This window comes from Pongo pygmaeus, chromosome 10 (genome assembly GCF_028885625.2).
Source record: "Pongo pygmaeus isolate AG05252 chromosome 10, NHGRI_mPonPyg2-v2.0_pri, whole genome shotgun sequence".
NCBI classification, from domain to species: Eukaryota; Metazoa; Chordata; class Mammalia; order Primates; family Hominidae; genus Pongo; species Pongo pygmaeus.
In genome coordinates this window covers 72,509,937-72,531,997 of record NC_072383.2, presented here as the reverse complement: position 1 = coordinate 72,531,997, position 22,061 = coordinate 72,509,937, and the positions used below count along the sequence as shown (strand labels likewise).

General features: G+C 37.1%; 1 protein-coding gene across 1 annotated transcript; it reads right to left on the bottom strand.

Annotated features, from left to right (window-relative positions):
* Positions 1–4,980: 4,980 nt before the first annotated feature.
* On the bottom strand, positions 4,981–8,623 carry ATXN7L3B (ataxin 7 like 3B). Its single transcript, XM_054444330.2, has one exon. It carries the CDS (start codon positions 8,330–8,332, stop codon positions 8,039–8,041), a length of 294 nt encoding a protein of 97 aa, XP_054300305.1. The 5' UTR covers positions 8,333–8,623; the 3' UTR covers positions 4,981–8,038.
* Between the last annotated feature and the right edge of the window lie 13,438 nt (positions 8,624–22,061).

The window sequence follows — 22,061 nt, the reverse complement described above, 5'->3', positions numbered from 1 at the left end:
CATGAACTGCTTCATTCTGATTCATTTCTTCTCTTTTTCCAGCTTGATTAAACTGAGATTTTACCTATACAATGAGGTTAAATTTTTTTGGCATACATTCTTTTCACTTTTATTTCTATTACTTTCATTTTTAAAACTGCATTATTTTCTCCTGTTCTTTGCTCATGTTTAAAATTCTATCTACTAATGTACAGATTTCATTTATGGCCATATTCTGTATCTAATAATTCTGAGAAAGTTCTAATTATATAGAGTCAGCAGAAATAATAAACTATACAGTTAGAATTCCTTTCTTGTAAACAGACTTATTAGGTAAAAAGTATGATGGCTATAAATGAAATCTTTAAAGAAACAGATGCTTCTTTTATTGCAAACTTATATTTTGTGAAAATGTTGAAGGAACAAAATTTTGTCAGGTAGCCAAGAAGTACAATATCATTTCCAATACTTTATGAAATTCTCAGGTCAAAGTTTCTCTGACTGGCAGGGTAAGGTAGCTAAGTGAAACCAAGTGTATGGGTACACATTCCCAAAGTAAATGTTGATGATAAGGGCATGATTGTTATTATTTTAGTCAATTCATTTCACCTCAGGTAATAGCAGAGTCTTTCTTTTTCATCTGTTCTCTCTAAAGTAATGAAGGTTTTTCTTATCTATCCACCCATTAATCAATCATTTATCAACCTATCTAGTTTTACTCTGCCCATTCTTTCACCAAGGATATAAATATTTCAGGCGTCTTGTATTTACAGTTTCAATTTGTGATGATCAGGGCCTAATCTCCCATTCCCATATGGTATCTATATTTTTCCCAGTGCACTCTCCTTTTCTGTTTTCATTTGTATCTTTGGGGTGTGTGTGTGTTAGAAGAAAGACCTGGGTATCCTGGGTATTTCCTTTACTTCCTTGGGAAGACAGTAATGCATTTAAGAGTATCTTTACCTCAGTTTATTTAGCATACAGATGTCCTATATCAATTAGTCTGCTATCTACACGAACATAACCATGAAAGTGGAAGTCTGATCCAATATTTTTGATATAGTTTTTATTACATATTCACAATTATTTAAACAATATACAGCATTGATTTGCCTATTGTTAAACATCAAAAGCAAGGCAGCAAAGTATAAGAACACAGGTTTTACTATTTTATTTGTACAGCTCTGGTTAATTTATTCTCACTTCTGTAGAGTGACTATATGTATTTCAAGTGGGTATATTGCTTTCATTGTTTTCCTATTACATATAATGCTGCAACAGGTGGAAACATTGGGGTATTGGTTACTTTTGTCTTCAACCACAATAGATATTTCTAAATTGCTTTTAAAAGCATTTTTTTACCAATTTACAGCCCACTAGCAGTTTAAGTGTTTTAATTGCTCCATATGCCTTTCAGAGTTGATGTCATCACCATTTAAAAAAGTTTAGTCATACTGAGTAGGGTAAATTGGTATTTTGTTTTTAGTTTGCATTTCTTTGAACCTGAGGGAACTTTTACAACTTTTTGGCCATTCATATTTTTTTTTGTAAGAATGAGCTGTTCTTTTACTTTGTACATTTGGCAATTGTACAACTATTTTGTTAATAATCTTTTATCAGTTATAAGAACTAAACAACTAGCACATCAGGTTATTGGTTTCTTTCTAGTATGATTTAATGAATAGAAAGTTCTATTTTTATTATGGTCAAACACATCAATCTTTTCTCTACGTTTTGTACTTTTAAGAAATTTTCCCCTTATACACAATTATGAACACATCCTCCTATATTTTTCTAGAAAGATTTGACATTTTACTTTTACACATTAAATCTTTAATCCATATAGGAATTAATTTTGTGTCTGAGCAGTTTTATTATTTATGGATAATCTATTCCAGAACAAATATTGGTTTATATTCCACTGATTATAATACAAATTTAATCACACATCAAGACACAAACGTGTAATCTGTGTTTCCATCTAATTCTAAACTCTGTTCTATTCCATTGTTTCTACACCAAAACTAAAATATACACTTGTCAAAAAGATCTTGTCTATTCTAGCATCTGGTGTTCATATAAATCTTAAAATTAATTTGTCAAGTTCCATGAGCACATCTATTTGGATTGTAATACAGATTGCTTCTAATTCACATATTTGGAGCAATGATATTGATTGCATTTTCTGTGCATGAAAATCCTCTCTCCATTTACTTGGGATTTTCCCAACATATTAGAAAATATTATTTTCTTTATAAAATCTTACACAGTTCTTGTGATATTATTTCATAGGACTGTTATAACTTGTTGAATTACATTCTAAATTTAATAACACCTTTTAAATGTTGGTATTCTGATTTTAGATATTGATCTTACATCCAACAACTTTGCTAAATTTTCTCACTACTTTCAATGGTATGTTTGTAGATTCTATAAAATTATCCATGTAGATGTAGACGTCATCTGAGAACAATTGTTTCTAGATTCTATAAAATTGTTCATGTAAATAGCATCTTAGAACAGTAAAAATTTTGTTTCTTCCATTCCTGCTTTTAAAGGGAGTACTTCCAAGTATTCATTATTAAGTATAGTAATTGGTGTGGATTTTTGGTACATACCCTTTTGCAGTGTGTACAAGTTCTTGAGCTTTGGTTTCTATATTGTTAATGTCTTTGTTTTTTAGGCAATAATTCGTATTGACTTTTTTCAAACTATTTTTCAGTATCAATTCAAATTTTCACATGGATTTTCTCTAATGGTAATATGATTATTTTGAGCTGGAATCTTGCCATCCTGTGATTAACCTGACTTGTTGATATTTACTTTTGTTATTTTAAAGGAGTTGGTTTGCTAACATCTTCATTTAAAAAAAAGAATCTATTTTGGTATTATTTTGCCTGTGTTTTTGTTGTTGTTTCATTTGCTGTATTGTCTATAAAATTCTAATTGTGTGGTGTTTTAAAAGTTATAAATGTATTCATTTACTTAAAAAATTAACAATTCCTTGAGTTACTTTTGAGTTCTATTTTCAAATAGACTTCCCTATTTTTCTGTTTTCAAATTCCTTGCCCTAAGGTTGTTCATAAGCATCATGGATTTTTCATTCTGTTTTGTTTTTAATTAGTCGTTTGACTTACTATTCCATTGCTTCAACAAAGACCGCTGACCTAGGGGTCATAACACCAGCATTCTACTTTTGCTTCCACCACTTGCAAATGTTTGCTTTTTGAACTATGGGCAAGTCACTGCTGCTGAAGATTTTTTTTTTTCATTTCTAAAATCAATTTAGAATTTCCTTTTTAGCTCACATATTTCCAATGAGTCTCAAGAAATATATGATTGAAAATGTTTTCAAAAATGGAAAAACAAATACAAAAAACCGCCAAGAGTTCAATGTTTATCCACAAAACCTTTTTGAATAGGAACATCACTTCTAATGCTGTCCTCCAAAGCAACATTATGGGCATCTTTTGGAACATTAATGAAAATCAGAGAGCTCATAATCCTTCACAGCAGAGTAAAACTTCTGAAATCTGATATTATCTCTGGCTGACTTGAAAACTGGCAATTCGTTAACCATAATTAAACACCAACATGAAAATAAATTTAATAATTGTTGTGCTTTCAGCACATAGTTTCTTCATAAAACTCTTTTAAAAAATTATAAGAAAAACTTCACAACACTTCAGATAGGTCTTAAGAGAAGGCAATGTTACTTATTAATGCGTGCAAAGAAAGTTCTTCCTGAATTTTTAGTTACTTCAGTACACTTCATTTTGTCTTTCACTTTGTCAACATCAAGCAATCATTTTTCAGGTTCTTGACCTGATGCTACATGCTGCAGTTAAATGCTAAATCTAGGAGGTTAAACATGGGTAGTTAAAAGGTATGCAATGTGTTTTTTTTTTCTTTAAAGATCATAGTAGTTAGAAAACATAAGAAATAACCTTCAAAGTCCCATTGTCAAGTATTTGGTAAAGCAGGGGTCTTGCAATTATCTTTTTAGAAAACTAATTAGCTTAGCACTAAATATATTAAACTCCAAACCTACAAAACAGGAACCAAAAGTATGTGCTGCAGATGCATTTGAAAGCTAATTGATAGCAGATCCCTACAGTGAATTTTTATAATAGTAGAAATCTTAAGGCAAAATACCCAATCTTGGTGAAATTTCATTTGAAGAATTTCTCCTGCTATGGTTGCATCATGGGTTTCACACATCAAATTTTTAAGTTTTCTCAAATCACCACGTTGGACCTGGCCTATTTAAACTGGACAGTGACAAGTACATCGAGTGCTCCTAGAAGACTCAATACCATGTTACACATCTATAAGCTTCCCTGAGGTATCCTATTGAGTCAGATTCTTCTCTGGACTCATTTCTGTAATTTTTATTAATCTCAATATCTTTTCCAATACAAAACTTTAATAAATTAGAACACATAGCAAGAAACTGATTAGGACACAGGATCACTAAGTAGTTTCTAGGGGAAATGCTCAAACTCTGGTTAGGAATGGGATGAAAAACCTCAGAATTACTATTAAAAATGAAATGAAAGATCTAAAGTGTTGAGGTAATTTTTTAAGTATTGAGAAAAAAATTAGAAAGGCAGAACCATCGTCTGCTGTGAATCACTTTACCTTTTGAGAGCAAGGATATTAGCTTAAAATGATGGTAAAATGTACATACTAAGATACACTGAGTTCAATTCGAATGGAACTATCTTTCACAGTGGGCTTTTAGTGACAGGATTGGATTTATCTTACCACCTTACCTCATATGGAAAAGGGATTGTATATGGTTTGGCTCTTTCACTGGATGCTACAGACAGTTATATTTGGAGGCCAAATTGAGAAACAAGGCTGGACAGTTTCTCTGTTCTGATAAAACTCCTGTTAGGGAGGAAGTATTAAGGTTCAATAGCATTTCAACATTTATCTTACTATGTCAATGCCTGAAAACATACAGTTTTAAAAGATGAATATACAGAGTCCAAGTAGTCATTTTTTAAAATTTTGTTTATTACCGTTTACCGATGGGGAGATGCAGTTTATTTACACCAGCAGCCATAGGGGAAAGGGGAATACAGTTAATCAGCTATCTGTATAGGATGGATTACTTATGCAAAAATAAGAATCTCCAAAACAAAGGACAGTGGTGAGCTTCACTACCCTCCCCCGATGATCCCAGCATGCGATAATGCCAGGCAGTGGTCCCTGGGCATGCGATGGTGGGAACTAATGTATGGAAGAAAAAGCCACAAACCACAGAAATTTTAAAGAACCCCCCCTTCCCCCATAACACACACATACACACACACACACTCAGATACATAATATGATTGCAGGGTGATCAATACACATAATCAAGAAGGGAAAAATAGGAATTCTGCTGTTAAAAGGAAGGTAGGTAGGGAAAGGGAGAGTTCCTAACCACTGTCAACTATATGGTAGGGAGCATTCTCTCCCCAGAAAGGAGTATGTACCCTCTGGGCACCTGTTGGACCAAGCCCACCTTATTCCCATCCAGGGCAGGAGGCTATTGCCCTATTAGTAGAGGGGCCAGAAACAAAAACCAAAACAAAAAACAAAAGGGGGGGTAATATGAACAAAGTATTACTCAAAACCACTTCCCACTTCCTCCTCTAACCAGGAGAAAAGGCCAGAAAGAAAACAGTAATTTCAGAATTTGAGTTCCCTATCTGAAGGTAGAGGGATTGGACTGTGGCCTTCCTCCTTTACCATCATCCCACTTCCAAGACATTGTTAGGAAGTAGGCCAGAGTCTCACTTAGACTCTCTTTTCTTCATCCTCTTAGATGTAGTCTTCTAGTCAAGGGCAAAGATATCTCCAAATTATTTTAGCTCTTGCCAAGGTTTGACTTTTTTAAGTTAATGCAATTATTTAAGACTAATCTGTAACTAGGTCCCAAGCCTGATCAGGACAACTCTAGGACAAGGCAGTAACAGTTCCAAGGCCCAATCTCTATGGTTTCCTTAATCCTCTAAAGTATGTAATCTAAATCAGTCTATACAGTCTAAATAGTACCTTCTGGGATAAGGATTGATACATGCACAGCAAGGGTTAGAGAATGGACAAGGACCAACTCCACCCCTCTGTGTGTCAATCAGCCTGTACTGCTCTTCTACTTAGGTCCTAACAGGCAGTATTGAAATGGAGGTGGGAAGATACAACTCCTTATGAAGTAAGACACAGCAAGAGGGCACACTAGCAAGGCAGTCCTATATAGGAGAAATGCTTAGGCATGACACTGCATTTTAAATACAAAAAACTAAGTTCTCTTCCAATTCCAATCCCAACAGAGGGAGCCATAAGAAAGATTCTCCTGACTCTTCTACAAAAACAAGGGAAAAAGAAAAAAAAAAAAAAACAGAGGCCAAGAAAAAAGAAATTGGGCAGGCTTCGGAAGCAGGAGCATTAAGAGCTGAATTGAAACTGTTCAGTGTGAAAGCTGGAGTGGCAAGCAGCACCTGGGGCACCAGATAGGCAGTGGAGCAGGGGACAGGAGGAACATGGGGCCAAGCCAGACAGATGAGGCTGGACCCCCTATTGGGGCACAGAATGAGGTAAGAAAACATTTCAAATAAAGCAGCACCGTTCCCGCTCACCTCGGGGCTCCCACCCCTTTATACTTCATAAACCCTCGCTCAGGGAATAAAGTGGAGGGTAGTTTTGATATGTGGCTCTTACTTCCCATCTTCCCCTATACCATTCCCTAAAGTCAGGAGATTCTGGAGGTCTTTCTCTGACTTCTAACAATAAAAGGGCTGCTCCTGTTGTCAAGAAGATCCAAAGGGGACCGAGTGGAAAGGACTATCCCTTTCAAGGGGCAGAGAGAAAGTGGTGACAGTCTGGATGTTCACCATAGCAGAGCTCTGACTGCCCAACCAAAGAAACAGGGACATTCAACAGGATTCTGCACACAGTCAGATGAGATAATCCAGTCCTGCTACTTGGCTCCTAGCACTAATCCATTCACATTATTGAGGACAGCTGAAAGTGCCCTCTGGGCTCAGTTTTCAAACCACAGCCTCCTGCACAGCCATGATGCTCTTCTATAGTTCAGTCTTGCCCCCACGGTGGGAGGCAGATAGTGACCTGACTTAACGACCAAGTCACACCCATGGACTGGCTAGGTAACGAGTAACTCAGAGTAGGAAATGACCGCCCTACTAAACTTATGTCCACAGCATAATACATCCAGACACGAATCTTGAAGTTTGAGAGATCATGCATAGTTGCAGAGGTCCCTGCTACCTCCCCAGGGGATCATAACCGAATCCTCAGCCTGTCTGGACAACCAAGTTGTCCATTTGCCAAGCCTATGCCACCAGGTTGGAGGGCAAGGAAGAGGGCTCTGCTCAGCCAAATGCTAGGCCTTGTCCTCTAGTCAGGTGAATCATTGTAAAGTCTAGACTTTCGGGAAACAGTTGGTTTTGATCTTTTCTTCTTGCTGGAGTCAAGCCTACAGAGCTTCCCTATCAAACTTGATAATTCTTTTTCTTGGATTTCCCAAAATGAAACTGTTAGTATCCAGATCTTGCACCTGACATTTACTTGTCTCAGAGAAGCCCATACCAGAGGTTCAGATATCAAAGGAGCAGTCCCACTGCAGGCCACTGATCACGGCCTGACGAACTGTAATGTCCAAACTGTCCAGGAAGCCCTTGACATCAGGCAGACAGAAAGGCTGAGGAACCAAAAATTTTATATGCTGGGCACACAACTGCTCACCTGTGCATTGGGGGCACTACAGGATCTTGCGCACATCCTGGCGTGTTTAGAGATCAACAGGCACTGCATGGCCCGCAGGCTGTGCAGCTCCTCCTGCCCAGGGCTTCAGAGCTTGCTCCAGGTAATACACTTTAAAAAAAGGATTCCTAAATTATCCACTTTGGGTTTTTAAATGCTAGGATCTTCAAGGGGGAATTAGAACTTTTGTTTGATTCTTCTACTTTTTTCTACTTAGCTTACTCCTCCAAGCCACAGGACCAGTCTATGTTATTGTCCTGGCCACTTTCAGACTCTCATTTTGCAGCTACTGGAATTCCGGAGGTGAGCGCTGCAGCTGCTGATCAGGCCCATTCCCAGGATCTCCGGGAAGGGAGCAAAGCGGGAGGCGGCACGCTCCTTTGTCTTCCACTGGCTGAATGCCAAAATCCTTCACGCTACCAGTGTCTGCGAACTCCAGGTAGAAGTAGCCACACTTGACTGCCCGGTGCACCTCAAAGCAGAATCCCAAACAAGAATCCTCTATCAGGTCTACGTAAATCTCCTGAGCGATTGCCTCTAGCTTGTTAGTATCCAGGTTGGCTAACGAAATTTCCTCCATTTTAATTTGTAAACGAGTGCGGAGAGGGCGCTCGTTTTACTCACGGCAGCAACACGTCTGGCTCCGCGGGCCGCGCCTAGGCCTAGAGGCCTTTTAGGGCCCAGTCCTCCAGCGGCGGGGTCGGTGGCGTCCGCGACTGCAGGAGCAGCGATAGGGACGACTACTCCGGAATCCCAAGTCCTTCTGTTTGTTTTGACGTTTCCCGGGTTGCAGGCCTTTTAGCTGCGCCTGGCCCAGGACTCACCGCCAAACCGTCTCAGCGCCTCACCCAGCCGCCTGGGCCTCTTCCGCTCCACTGTCGGGCCTAGCCCCGCCTCCCCGCTTCCGCCCCTCAGAGCGCCTGCGCACTGGTTCCACGCAGACTCGTGGGGCTTCTCAACGCGCTGCTGCTTTGAGAGCGTTTATGAAAAGGAACAGGATGGACTTAGTGTGTGACTTCCATTATCTCTGATTATTAAAAAATTGCGAGGATGCAATTTTATGTTACTTTATTTGTAAATTTAAACATTCGCTAATGCAGCAGCCATGCTTAATTGATATCCTCTGAAAAGGAAAATTTTAGTAATTATATGCACTGTTGTGGTGTGATTCGAAACATCATTTTAGGAACAGTTCTCCGGAGGTGTTTGAAAATTTGACTTACATGATTGGTGAATCGTTTATAGCAATGCCGCAGTTGTCATTTAAATCCACTAGATGGTGCAAGGAAACAAATTACAGTACAGTTTATCTTTCGGTCTTTTTTGAATGAAAAAACTGGAAACTTGATACTAAAGGCATAATTCATATATATTGATCAAATAAACCCGTGGCATCTATCTCACTTATGAGATCATTAAGGCAATGTGACTATAAAGAGATGATAACATACACCTCTAAAATAATTCAGAGAGAAAATTAGATGTGTATTCTGTCTTAAAAAGGGAGGAAATCTGAAATATGTTAAATATACTGGGAGATAAAACTTTTCCTAAAATTATATGCATGATTTGTGAGAACGGGAGCCAGTCTACCTAACTTTAAATCCTGAACCAACATTTAACAGTTTAGTGTTTCCTCATCTGAAAAAAAAGCTAATTCTTATTTCATGGTTAAGATTAAATTATATTTTTAAAAATCTTGCGACAGTGCCTTACATGTAAGCAATGGTTTAGTAAATGTTAACTATTTTTAATCATATTAGTTATGAACTTGAATATGAGAAAAGTCGCTGTAGTATATCCTTTATTTTTTGCTCATTATTTGGTCCCCAGAACTGCTGTGAAATAGAGCAGGCTGTATTATCTTTATAATTTATTTTAAAAGTATTGTTAACCAAAGAAAGAAAAATACAAAATACATATTTATATCTGTCTGATTCTGTACTTTTCCTTCCAGATTAAAGGAGAGACATGTATCTTTTAATCAGATACAAATAATTATTTTCTAATGTATAAGATCATCTGAACATCTGAATATTTTAGAATTTATTCATTCTTTACTTATTTTTATTTTTGACACAAGATCTCGCTGTATTGCCCAGGTTGGAATGCAGTGGCACCATCATAGTTCACTGCAGCCTGGATCTCCAGGGCACGAACAATCCTCCCACCTCAGCCTCCCAAGTAGCTGGGACTACAGGGGTGTACCACAACCCCAGACTAATTTCTCTTCTTTTAACTCTTTTCTCTTCTTCTCTTTTCTTTCTTTTTTTTTTTTTTTTAGCGGAGGAGGTTTTGCTATGTTGCCCCAGCTGGTCTTGAACTCCTGAACTCAAGTGATCCTCATGCCTCAGCCTTCCAAATGCTGGGATTACAGGCATGAGCCACCTTGCCAGGCCTAGAATTTGTTCTTAATATCTCACTGTATTAGTCCGTTTTCACACTGCTATAAAAAACTACCCGAAATTGGGTAATTTGTGAAGAAAAGAGGTTTAACTGACCCACAGGTCTGCAGGCTTAACGGGAAGCATGACTGGGAGGCCTCAGGAAACTTGCAATTATGGCAGAAGGTGAAGGGGAAGCAAGGACCTTCTTCACATGGTGGCAAGAGGGAGAGCGAGTGAAAGGGGAAGTGGCACACACTTTTAAACTATCAAATCTCATGAGAATTCCCTCACTATCACGAAAACAGCAAGGGGGACATCCCACCCCCTATGATCCAATCACCTCCCACCAGCTCCCCTGACATGTGAGGATTATAATTAGACATGAGATTTGGGTGGGGACAAATAACCAAACCATATTACTCACTCTTTGTTTTCATGAATAGAAGATTAAATTTATTTGGTTTATGAGTAGCCAGTACTTGTACCCATCCAAACTTTTCTGATTGCGTATTTTACCATTTAAAAAACCATAAATTGGCTGATAGGGAGCATTTTGAAAGCCTAGACTTTAAGACTTATGTACTGTAAGTTTGTTTCTTTTTCTTGAAATATGGGGCAGAATTTTTTTTTTTTTTGAGACAGAGTCTTGGTCTGTCGCCCAGGCTGAAGTGCAGTGGCACGATCTCAGCTCACTGCAAGCTCCGCCTCACAGGTTCACACCATTCTCCTGCCTCAGCCTCCTCAGTAGCTGGGACTACAGGCACCCACCACCACGCCTGGCTAATTTTTTGTATTTTTTAGTAGAGACAGGGTTTCACCCTGTCCAGGATGGTCTCGATCTCCTGACCTCATGATCTGCCCACCTTGGCCTCCCAAAGTGCTGGGATTACAGGCGTGAGCCACCATGCCCCGCCTGGGGCAGGATGTTTTTTATTCATCGTAGTCTTTGTATAATTTATATGTTCTACATTCAAAAATTGGCATCATATTTTGATATAAATTGAAATCTCCTCATAGCCACATGCTAGCCCATATTATGATTAAATGCACAAGTTCTTTGGTCAGACTGTCTCCTACCCATTACTGTCTGTGTGATCTTGTCCTGTCACCTTCTGTGAATCTCAGTTTTCCTTTTGTAAAATGTCAATAACAGTTCTCATCATATAAGTTTGTGGTGAGATTTAAAACACGGCAATAAATTTTAGGAATGTCTTCACACAGTGCTTGACAAATACAGTAGTATATAATATTGTGTTGTATAACTAGTACTGTGGCATACTTAGTTACATGAGAAAATAGATATAAATACAATTGTTTACACAAATTCCTTCTTTCTCATGCTTTCTCCAAATTTAAAGCAGTGCTTCTAAAGCCATGTATATGAATCACTCAGAGATCTTTTAAAAACGTAGAGTATGATTTTGTAAATCTAGGGTGGGGCCTCCTTTTCTGTATTTCTAACATACTTTGATATGTGCTAGTGACCACATTATAAGTAGCAAGGAATTAGAAGGGCTTAATAGTGGACATATGTTCCTTATAGTTGGCTCCCATATAATTTATTCTTGGAAATTATCATCAGAGTCTTTGCATGTTTGATTTTGACAGAAGAGAAGAAGATTATCCATTAAATCCTCTTTGTGTTGTGAGAGTTGGACTACAAGTACTCAATTTATGCAATTAAGAGGGGTCATCAATAAAATTTACTTCAAAATATATACAGAAAAAGTTCATATTAATTGAAATTCAAATAATCTGGATCATGGCTAGGTTTAGACTTCTTGTCAGTATTTTATTACATTTAATCTTAGAAAAGGAACACTATCATGATATCAAATATTTGCAATAACACTCATTATCACCTTGTCACCTCTTTTCTACTTATATCATTTAACTAGATTATCTTACTTCTGATTGATATACACTGAAACTCTTTATGTTAAATCAGCCTTAAATCAATAACATACCACAAAAAAAGTTGAGAAAAACTCCTTAGTTCTCTTACAATTAGTAAGATTGAAGGTATTACTTAAGCCTTTAGTATAAAAATAAAATTTAAAGTAGATTTTTTTTTTTTTTTTTTTTTTTTTGAGATGGAGTCTCACTCTGTCTCTCAGGCTGGAGTGCAGTGGTGCGATCTCGGCTCACTGCAAGCTCCGCCTGCCGGGTTCATGCCATTTTCCTGCCTCAGACTCCCGAGTGGCTGGGACTACAGGTGCCTGCCACCAAGCTCGGCTAATTTTTTGTATTTTTTTTAGTAGATACGGGGTTTCACCGTGTTAGCCAGGATGGTCTCGACCTCCTGACCTCATGATCTGCCCACCTCGGCCTCCCAAAGTTCTGGGATTACAGGCGTGAGCCACCGTGCCCAGCCTAGAAATTTTTTATTATCTAAATGATTTTCTCAATACAAAGAAAGTAACATAGATTAGTTCTTTATAAATAATCTTCAAAAATATTGCTTAAAATTGTGCACAAATTAAGGCAAGTAAAATGAATGTATTATGACATTTTAATTGTCTTTGATTATTCTCTTCCCATTCAATAATTGTAATATATGCACTGACAGAATAAGCTCTTTCACAGAGAAACACATTTTAAATTGTTGCTTGAAGGTTTTCTTTAAAGATTGAATTTCCATAAAAGATATGTTTATAAAAGCCACACTTTTTTGTGTTCACATGAAATAGAGTGAGGCAGCAGAGTGCTTCAAGGGATAGACCTCGGAGTGTAGTCAAAAGCCCTTGATTGCTGGCATATTTCAGCCACTCTCTAACCAGGTGACCATGAGCAAGAGGGTGAATTCACTTTTGCGGTAAACTGACTGACTCACGTTTTCTAAATTTTTCTTTGAAAATTAAATTTCTATGTATTGAGGAATTTGAGGAAATGGGTTCCACCCAGTTAAAAGGTGAGTAAATTCTTCTGTATATTGGTCCATGATCCTCAAATGTTGAATCCTAAACTGTGTGTCTAAGGATTTCTTTATCAAATTAATTTATTCTGCTCCCTAGAGCATCTTGAATTACCTTCACATTTTAGGGCTAAAAGAATTATTTAGCTACTGAATACCAACTGTGTGTTGAAATTAGCTTTCCTAACATCCAATGATGTTGCTTGTGAATGATCATTTTTAATTAAAAAAAATTATCTAGGGACGTTGACTTTTAGGAAGCCCATTTTTACGTTTACTTATAGAATATTCATTAAACTTTATGTTTCTTTACTCAAGTATTTTAAGATAAATGAATAGTAAATCAGAGAGGGAGGGAACATTTTGCCATATTATCTTCTCTTTTAAACAGTACTTTTTCATTAGACTATCTATCAGAAATAAGCTATGGCATTTTATGCCTTTTTGTCAATAATTTGGTAAAATATATGTATGTGTGTCGTAGCTCAACTGTAAATATTGGCATATCCTCCCAGGCATAGCTAGCTTGAAGTTTTAAATTCATCCTCTGCTGAAATCCAGTTTTCAAAATTTGCATTTAGAAAATGATTATTAAGGTATACATGAAATTCAGAGTGCCATAATTTTGTATTAAAAATTGAGGTGTCATGCTACTATCACAATGTCTAAATTAAATTTATGATTTGAATCTGCCCTATTAAATTGAAGTCAAGGCAATTTATTGAATGTTGGTATTTATGACAACTCTAGATTATAATCTACTAAAGAGAAAGAAACAGTAATTCCAAGCTACCTATAGTTAGTAAGTAGAATATTATACTAATGTGGCAATTTTAATAGTTTGCATAATAAAATATTTTAAAAAGTTGATATTTTAATATATCAGTTATTCAGAGCCACTTTGATCTATAAAAGCGCTTCAGAAGATCTCTAGAAAAATTTCCATGTATTTGTATGTATAAGCATAAAGGTGCTCCTTGATTTATGATAGACTCATATCATTATAAACCTATCATAAATAAAAAATATTACAAAGCAGAAATTCATTTAATACACCTAAGCTACTAAGTATCATGGCTTAGTTTAGCTTACCTTAAATGTGCTCAGAACACTTATATTAGCCTACAGTTGTGCAAAATTATCCAACACAGTCTATTTTATAATGAAGTTAAATATCTCATGTAACTTACTGCATACCCTACTAAAAGCGAAAAGCCGAATGGTTGTATAGGTACTCAAAGTACCATTTCTACTGAATGCTTATCACTTTCACACCATCATAAAGTTGAAAAATCATAAGTTGAACTATTGTTAGTTGGGGATGATTTGCATTTTTAACATATGTTTTAAATGGCACATGAAACTGCCTCTGAAGGTGATAAGCTATTTCTTAAATAAAAATAGACTATTATTGATGTCCTCTTCTTCTGTGAAAAAGTCTACATAGTAGTATAGAAAAATATAACTGTTTATAATTTATGTAGATATAAGGATGGGCCTAGAAAAGTGTACATTTGAATGTTGAAAATAATTTATGATTAGACAGCATAATAGGTAACAGTTAAAAGAGACTACCAAAAACCCTCATCTTAAAGGAGTTTCAAACTTATAAAAAATTGCAAGAATATTAATATATACTTTCTATATACCTATCTTTTACTCAGATTTACTCATGAACATTTTGCCACTTTTACTTTATGTCTTTCCATTTCTCTCACTGAAGTTTCCCTATCACAAATTTAAACTACTGGTTTTTTCCTGATCTATTTGGTAGTAAGTTGCAGACATAATACCCTATTATGTCTAAAACCTGGGGTAAAAATTTATCTTAGTAGATTAGGATGCTGTATTATTAAAAAACAAAGATGATTCTGAAGAAAGTTCAGCCATTAGAGTAGGTTTATAAGGCTGACAAGCTAGGTTTCTTCTAGACATAAATGTCCTCTGGAACTTTTTTACATCAATTTTTAATATGTTTAATGGCGTTATACTGATTGCTTTTTCCACTGTGAACTTTTTTAGAAGATCTTGATCCAGCTAACCCTAGTTTTGCCAAACACAATCATGCACCCTCACAGTTGCTGAGGAATTTCTGTCATGACATGTAAACTATTTCTTGGACTTGTCTTGATTAGTGAAACATGCCTAATAGTTGCTAGTACATGTCAGAGTGAACCAATGGCAAGGGACAGCTGAATACAGGACTCTAAGAGAAGTTCATGGCATTTTTTTCATTTCTCCCATCTAAGAGAAAAAGGAGGAAACTGAAATAATATCCTCACTTCTGATAAAAAAACCAAGGTCAGATAAGTGAATTGGAGGCAGAGTTAGGACTAAGTGTTAAGACTTCTAACTCCTAATTTTTTTTCCCTCTGTAACTTACTGGCTTATTTTTACATAATGTCTACTTTTTAATCTTCAGTAATGACTACTCTCTATAATGCATTTTGAAATAGAACCATCTTAATATATCATAAATCAAAATGTTACTGCCAATGTGGAATGTACCAGTGATTGAAGTCCTAAAATACAATCTATGCACTTTTTGCCTATCCGCAAGGTGCTAAAACGTGTACAGTGATGCTGTACACAATGTGCTCTTTAATTTTTTTATGCTGGAGATTCACAAGGAACATTTTTCAGATGACCAACCAACCATTCCACAAAAAGTACATAAACTTAATTTACAAATTATCTTGAGAGAGTTTTAAGAATCAGATTTTCACATAGAATTTCTTTCTGCCCAAAAGTAGTATTATTTTTACAACTTTTTTGGCCAAATTGGTTTTATGTTGTTTGGTGAAAAATTAAGTTTCTTTTTATCTTTCTTTATTCCTTTCTTTTTCCATAGTTATTTGCATTCAAGTTATAAAGAAGAACTCATGTAAATAATTGAACACAATTTTTTATTCTAATTTTACTAATGTCCATTAGGTTTGTTGTGGTTTCTCTTCTCTCATGAAGAGCTGTCTCATATTTCCTTAAGTCAAGCTGTTAAACTGGTGGGTGGGATGCTTTTACGTTTTGTGTTCCACAGACAGGCATCTGGCAAGTGCCACCAAGTGAGAGATTAATTTTCTTGCAAAAATTCTAGTAAATGTAAAATAAAGAGCAAATTAAGGTACTAATATGATATTATTTCAGAATTTCTCATATATTAATTACAGATACTTGTTATTAAAGTAACACTGAGCCAGGCACAATGGCTCACGCCTGTAATCCCAGCACTTTGGGAGGCTGAGGCTGGTAGATCACCAGGTCAAGAGATTGAGACCATCCTGGCTAACATGGTGAAACCCCATCTCTACTAAAAAAAATTACAAAAATTAGCTGGGCATGGTGATGCATGCCTGTAGTCCCAGCTACACAGGAGGCTGAGGCAGGAGAATCGCTTGAACCCTGGAGGCAAAGGTTGCAGTGAGCTGAGATCACGCCACAGCACTCCAGCCTGGTGACAAAGTGAGACTCCGTCTCAATAAATAAATAAATAAAGTAACACTGGTTACTGTTTTGAAACTTAATCTGCCAGCATTTTGCCTGTTTTTTGCTCACTTAGGCAGAACAAAAGTAAAGAACCTGTTCTTTACTTTTTAAGTCTCGAAATAATTTCAGTCTTGATTTATACCCATTATACGAGAATATTAGTTTTATTCTAGCCTCATTAAATAAATGAATAAATAAAATAAAACTGGTTACTCTTTTGAGACTTAATCTGCCAGCATTTCACCTCTTTTGTTCATTTAGGCAGAAAAAAAGTAAAGGACCTGTTCTTTATTTTTTAGTTCTCAAAATAATTTCAGTCTTGATTTAGTCCCATTATAAGATATTATTAGTTTTATTCTAGCTTCATTGATTTTGTATGTTCCTAAAACATCCTTCTTAGTTATATTATTATAATTTACCAATCTTTGATCTTTAATCATATTTGCATCCACTTTTTGTCACTAATTTCCTTAGCCAGCCTCCACTGCTATTAAAAGTGTTTTTCTTCAACTTTCAGTAAATCCCTAACAGTAATCCCTTAGACAGTTTCTCTCACTTCCTGACTGAGTGGCTTTTGCTTTCTGAAGAGGCAAATGCCTTGCATTTTATGGAAAAGATAGAAACATAGATGAGTGTATCACCAATGGCACTTAGCACGATGTCATATGTATAGGAGATTCTTAAAATTTGATGTGCCTCAGACTAACAAAAAGACAGCAATAACCTCTGCAGACTTAAATGTCCCTGTCTGACAGCTTTGAAGAGAGCAGTGGTTCTCCCAGCACGCAGCTGGAGATCTGAGAACGGGCAGACTGCCTCCTCAAGTGGGTCCCTGACCCCTGAACCCCGAGCAGTCTAACTGGGAGGCACCCCCCAGCAGGGGAAGACAGACACCTCACACAGCTGGGTACTCCAACAGACCTGCAGCTGAGGGTCCTGTCTGTTAGGAAAACTAACAAGCAGAAAGGACATCCGCACCAAAAACCCAGCTGTACATCACCATCATCAAAGACCAAAAGTAGATAAAACCACAAACATGGGGAAAAAACAGAGCAGAAAAACTGGAAACTCTAAAAAGCAGAGTACCTCTCCTCCTCCAAAGGAACGCAGTTCATCACCAGCAATGGAGCAAAGCTGGACGGAAAATGACTTTGACGAGCTGAGAGAAGAAGGCTTCAGACGATCAAATTGCTCCGAGCTATGGGAGGATATTCAAACCAAAGGCAAAGAAGTTGAAAACTTTGAAAAAAATTTAGAAGAATGTATAACTAAAATAACCAATACAGAGAAGTGCTTAAAGGAGCTGATGGAGCTGAAAACCAAGGCTCGAGAACTACATGAAGAATGCAGAAGCCTCAGGAGCTGATGCGATCAACTGGAAGAAAGGGTATCAGTGATGGAAGATGAAATGAATGAAACGAAGCGAGAAGGGAAGTTTAGAGAAAAAAGAATAAAAAGAAATGAGCAAAGCCTCCAAGAAATATCGGACTATGTGAAAAGACGAAATCTACGTCTAATTGGTGTACCTGAAAGTGACGGGGAGAATGGAACCAAGGTGGAAAACACTCTGCAGGATATTATCCAGGAGAACTTCCCCAATCTAGCAAGGCAGGCCAACATTCAGATTGAGGAAATACAGAGAACGCCACAAAGATACTCCTCGAGAAGAGCAACTCCAAGACACATAATTGTCAGATTCACCAAAGTTGAAATGAAGGAAAAAATGTTAAAGGCAGCCAGAGAGAAAGGTCGGGTTACCCACAAAGGGAAGCCCATCAGACTAACAGCTGATCTCTCGGCAGAAACTCTACAAGCCAGAAGAGAGTGAGGGTCAATATTCAACATTCTTAAAGAAAAGAATTTTCAACCCAGAATTTCATATCCAACCAAACTAAGCTTCATAAGTGAAGGAGAAATAAAATATTTTACAGATAAGCAAATGCTGAGAGATTTTGTCACCACCAGGCCTGCCCTAAAAGATCTCCTGAAGGAAGCACTAAACATGGATAGGAACAACCAGTACCAGCCACTGCAAAATCATGCCAAAATGTAAACAACATCGAGACTAGGAAGAGACTGCATCAACTAACAAGCAAAATAACCAGCTAACATCATAAGGACAGGACCAAATTCACACAAAACAATATTAACTTTAAATGTAAATGGACTTACTGCTCCAATGAAAAGACACAGACTGGCAAATTGGATAAAGAGTCAAGACCCATCAGTGTGCTGTATTCAGGAAACCCATCTCACATGCAGAGACACACATAGGCTCAAAATAAAACGATGGAGGAAGATCTACCAAGCAAATGGAAAGCAAAAAAAGGCAGGGATTGCAATCCTAGTCTCTGATAAAACAGACTTTAAACCAACAAAGATCAAAAGAGACAAAGAAGGGCATTACATAATGATAAAGGGATCAATTCAACAAGAAGAGCTAACTATCCTAAATATATATGCACCCAATACAGGAGCACCCAGATTCATAAAGCAAGTCCTGAGTGACCTACAAAGAGACTTAGACTCCCACACATAAATCATGGGAGACTTTAACACCCTACTGTCAACATTAGACAGATCAACGAGACAGAAAGTCAACAAGGATATCCAGGAATTGAACTCAGCTCTGCACCAAGCGGACCTAATAGACATCTACAGAACTCTCCACCCCAAATCAACAGAATATATATTTTTTTCAGCACCACACCACACCTATTCCAAAATTGACCACATACTTGGAAGTAAAGCTCTCCTCAGCAAATGTAAAAGAACAGAAATTATAACAAACTATCTCTCAGATCACAGTGCAATCAAGCTAGAACTCAGGGTTAAGAATCTTACTCAAAACCGCTCAACTACATGGAAACTGAACAACCTGCTCCTGAATGACTACTGGGTACATAATGAAATGAAGGCAGAAATAAAGATGTTCTTTGAAAACAATGAGAACCAAGACACAACATACCAGAATCTCTGGGATGCATTCAAAGCAGTGTGTAGAGGGAAATTTATAGCACTAAATGCCCACAAGAGAAAGCAGGAAAGATCCAAAATTGACACCCTAACATCACAATTAAAAGAACTAGAAAAGCAACAGTAAACACATTCAAAAGCTAGCAGAAGGCAAGAAATAACTAAAATCAGAGCAGAACTGAAGGAAATAGAGACACAAAAAAACCCTTCAAAAAATTAATGAATCCAGGAGCTGGTTTTTTGAAAGGATCAACAAAATTGATAGACCACTAGCAAGACTAACAAAGAAAAAAAGAGAGAAGAATCAAATAGATGCAATAAAAAATGATAAAGGGGATATCACCACCGATCCCACAGAAATACAAACTACCATCAGAGAATACTACAAACACGTCTACACAAATAAACTACAAAAATCTAGAAGAAATGGATAAATTCCTCGACACATACACTCTCCCAAGACTAAACCAGGAAGAAGTTGAATCCCTGAATAGACCAAACCAGCAGCTGAAATTGTAGCAATAATCAATAGCTTACCAACCAAAAAGAGTCCAGGACCAGATGGATTCACAGCCGAATTCTACCAGAGGTACAAGGGGGAACTGATACCATTCCTTCTGAAACTATTCCAATCAATAGAAAAAGAGGGAATCCTCCCTAACTCATTTTATGAGGCCAGCATCATCCTGATACCAAAGCCTGGCAGAGACACAACAAAAAAAGAGAATTTTAGACCAATATCCTTGATGAACATTGATGCAAAAATCCTCAATAAAATACTGGCAAACCGAATCCAGCAGCACGTCAAAAAGCTTATCCACCATGATCAAGTGGGCTTCATCCCTGGGATGCAAGTCTGGTTCAATATACACAAATCAATAAATGTAATCCAGCATATAAACAGAACCGAAGACAAAAACCACATGATTATCTCAATAGATGCAGAAAAGGCCTTTGACAAAATTCAACAGCCCTTCATGCTAAAAACTCTCAATAAATTAGATATTGATGGGACGTATCTCAAAATAATAAGAGCTATCTATGACAAACCCACAGCCAAAATCATACTGAATGGGCAAAAACTGGAAGCATTCCTTTTGAAAACTGGCATGAGACAGGGATGCCCTCTTTCACCACTCCTATTCAACATAGTGTTGGAAGTTCTGGGCAGGGCAATTAGTCAGGAGAAGGAAATAATGGGTATTCAATTAGGAAAAGAGGAAGTCAAATTGTCCCTGTTTGCAGATGACATGATTGTATATCTAGAAAACCCCATTGTCTCAGCCCAAAATCTCCTTAAGCTGATAAGCAACTTCAGCAAAGTCTCAGGACACAAAATCAATCTACAAAAATCACAAGCATTCTTATACACCAACAACAGACAAACAGAGAGCCAAATCATGAGTGAACTCCCATTCACAATTGCTTCAAAGAGAATAAAATACTTAGGAATCCAACTTACAAGGGATGTGAAGGACCTCTTCAAGGAGAACTAGAAACCACTGCTCAAGGAAATAAAAGAGGATACAAACAAATGGAAGAACATTCCATGCTCATGGGTAGGAAGAATCAATATGAAAATGGCCATACTGCCGAAGGTAATTTACAGATTCAATGCCATCCCCATCAAGCTACCAATGACTTTCATCACAGAATTGGAAAAAACTAAAGTTCATATGGAACCAAAAAAGAGCCCTCATCGCCAAGTCAATCCTAAGCCAGAAGAACAAAGCGGGAGGCATCACACTACCTGACTTCAAACTATACTACAAGGCTACAGTAACCAAAACAGCATGGTACTGGTACCAAAACAGAGATATCGATCAATGGAACAGAACAGAGCCCTGAGAAGTAATGCCGCATATCTACAACTATCTGATCTTTGACAAACCTGAGAAAAACAAGAAATGGGGAAAGGATTACCTATTTAATAAATGTTTCTGGGAAAACTGGCTAGCCATATGTAGAAAGCTGAAACTGGATCCCTTCCTTACACCTTATACAAAAATCAATTCAAAATGGATTACAGACTTAAACTTTAGACCTAAAACCATAAAAACCCTAGAAGAAAACCTAGGCATTACCATTCAGGACATAGGCATGGGTAAGGACTTCATGTCTAAAAAGCAATGGCAACAAAAGCCAAAATTGACAAATGGGATCTAATTAAACTAAAGAGATTCTGCACAGCAAAAGAAACTACCATCAGAGTGAACAGGCAACCTACAGAATGGGAGAAAATTTTCACAACCTACTCGTCTGACAAAGGGCTAATATCCAGAATCTACAGTGAACTCAAACAAATTTACAAGGAAAAAAACAAACAAACCCATCAAAAAGTGGGCAAAGGACATGAACAGACACTTCTCAAAAGAAGACATTTATGCAGCCAAAAAACACATGGAAAAATGCTCACTATCACTGGCCATCAGAGAAATGCAAATCAAAACCACAATGAGACACCATCTCACACCAGTTAGAATGGCAATCATTAAAAAGTCAGGAAACAACAGGTGCTGGAGAGGATGTGGAGAAATAGGAACACTTTT

What these genes read in the sequence shown, in the direction of transcription:
- ATXN7L3B (XM_054444330.2), bottom strand. Translation starts at nt 8,332, where the DNA reads ATGGAGGAAATTTCGTTAGCCAACCTGGATACTAACAAGCTAGAGGCA.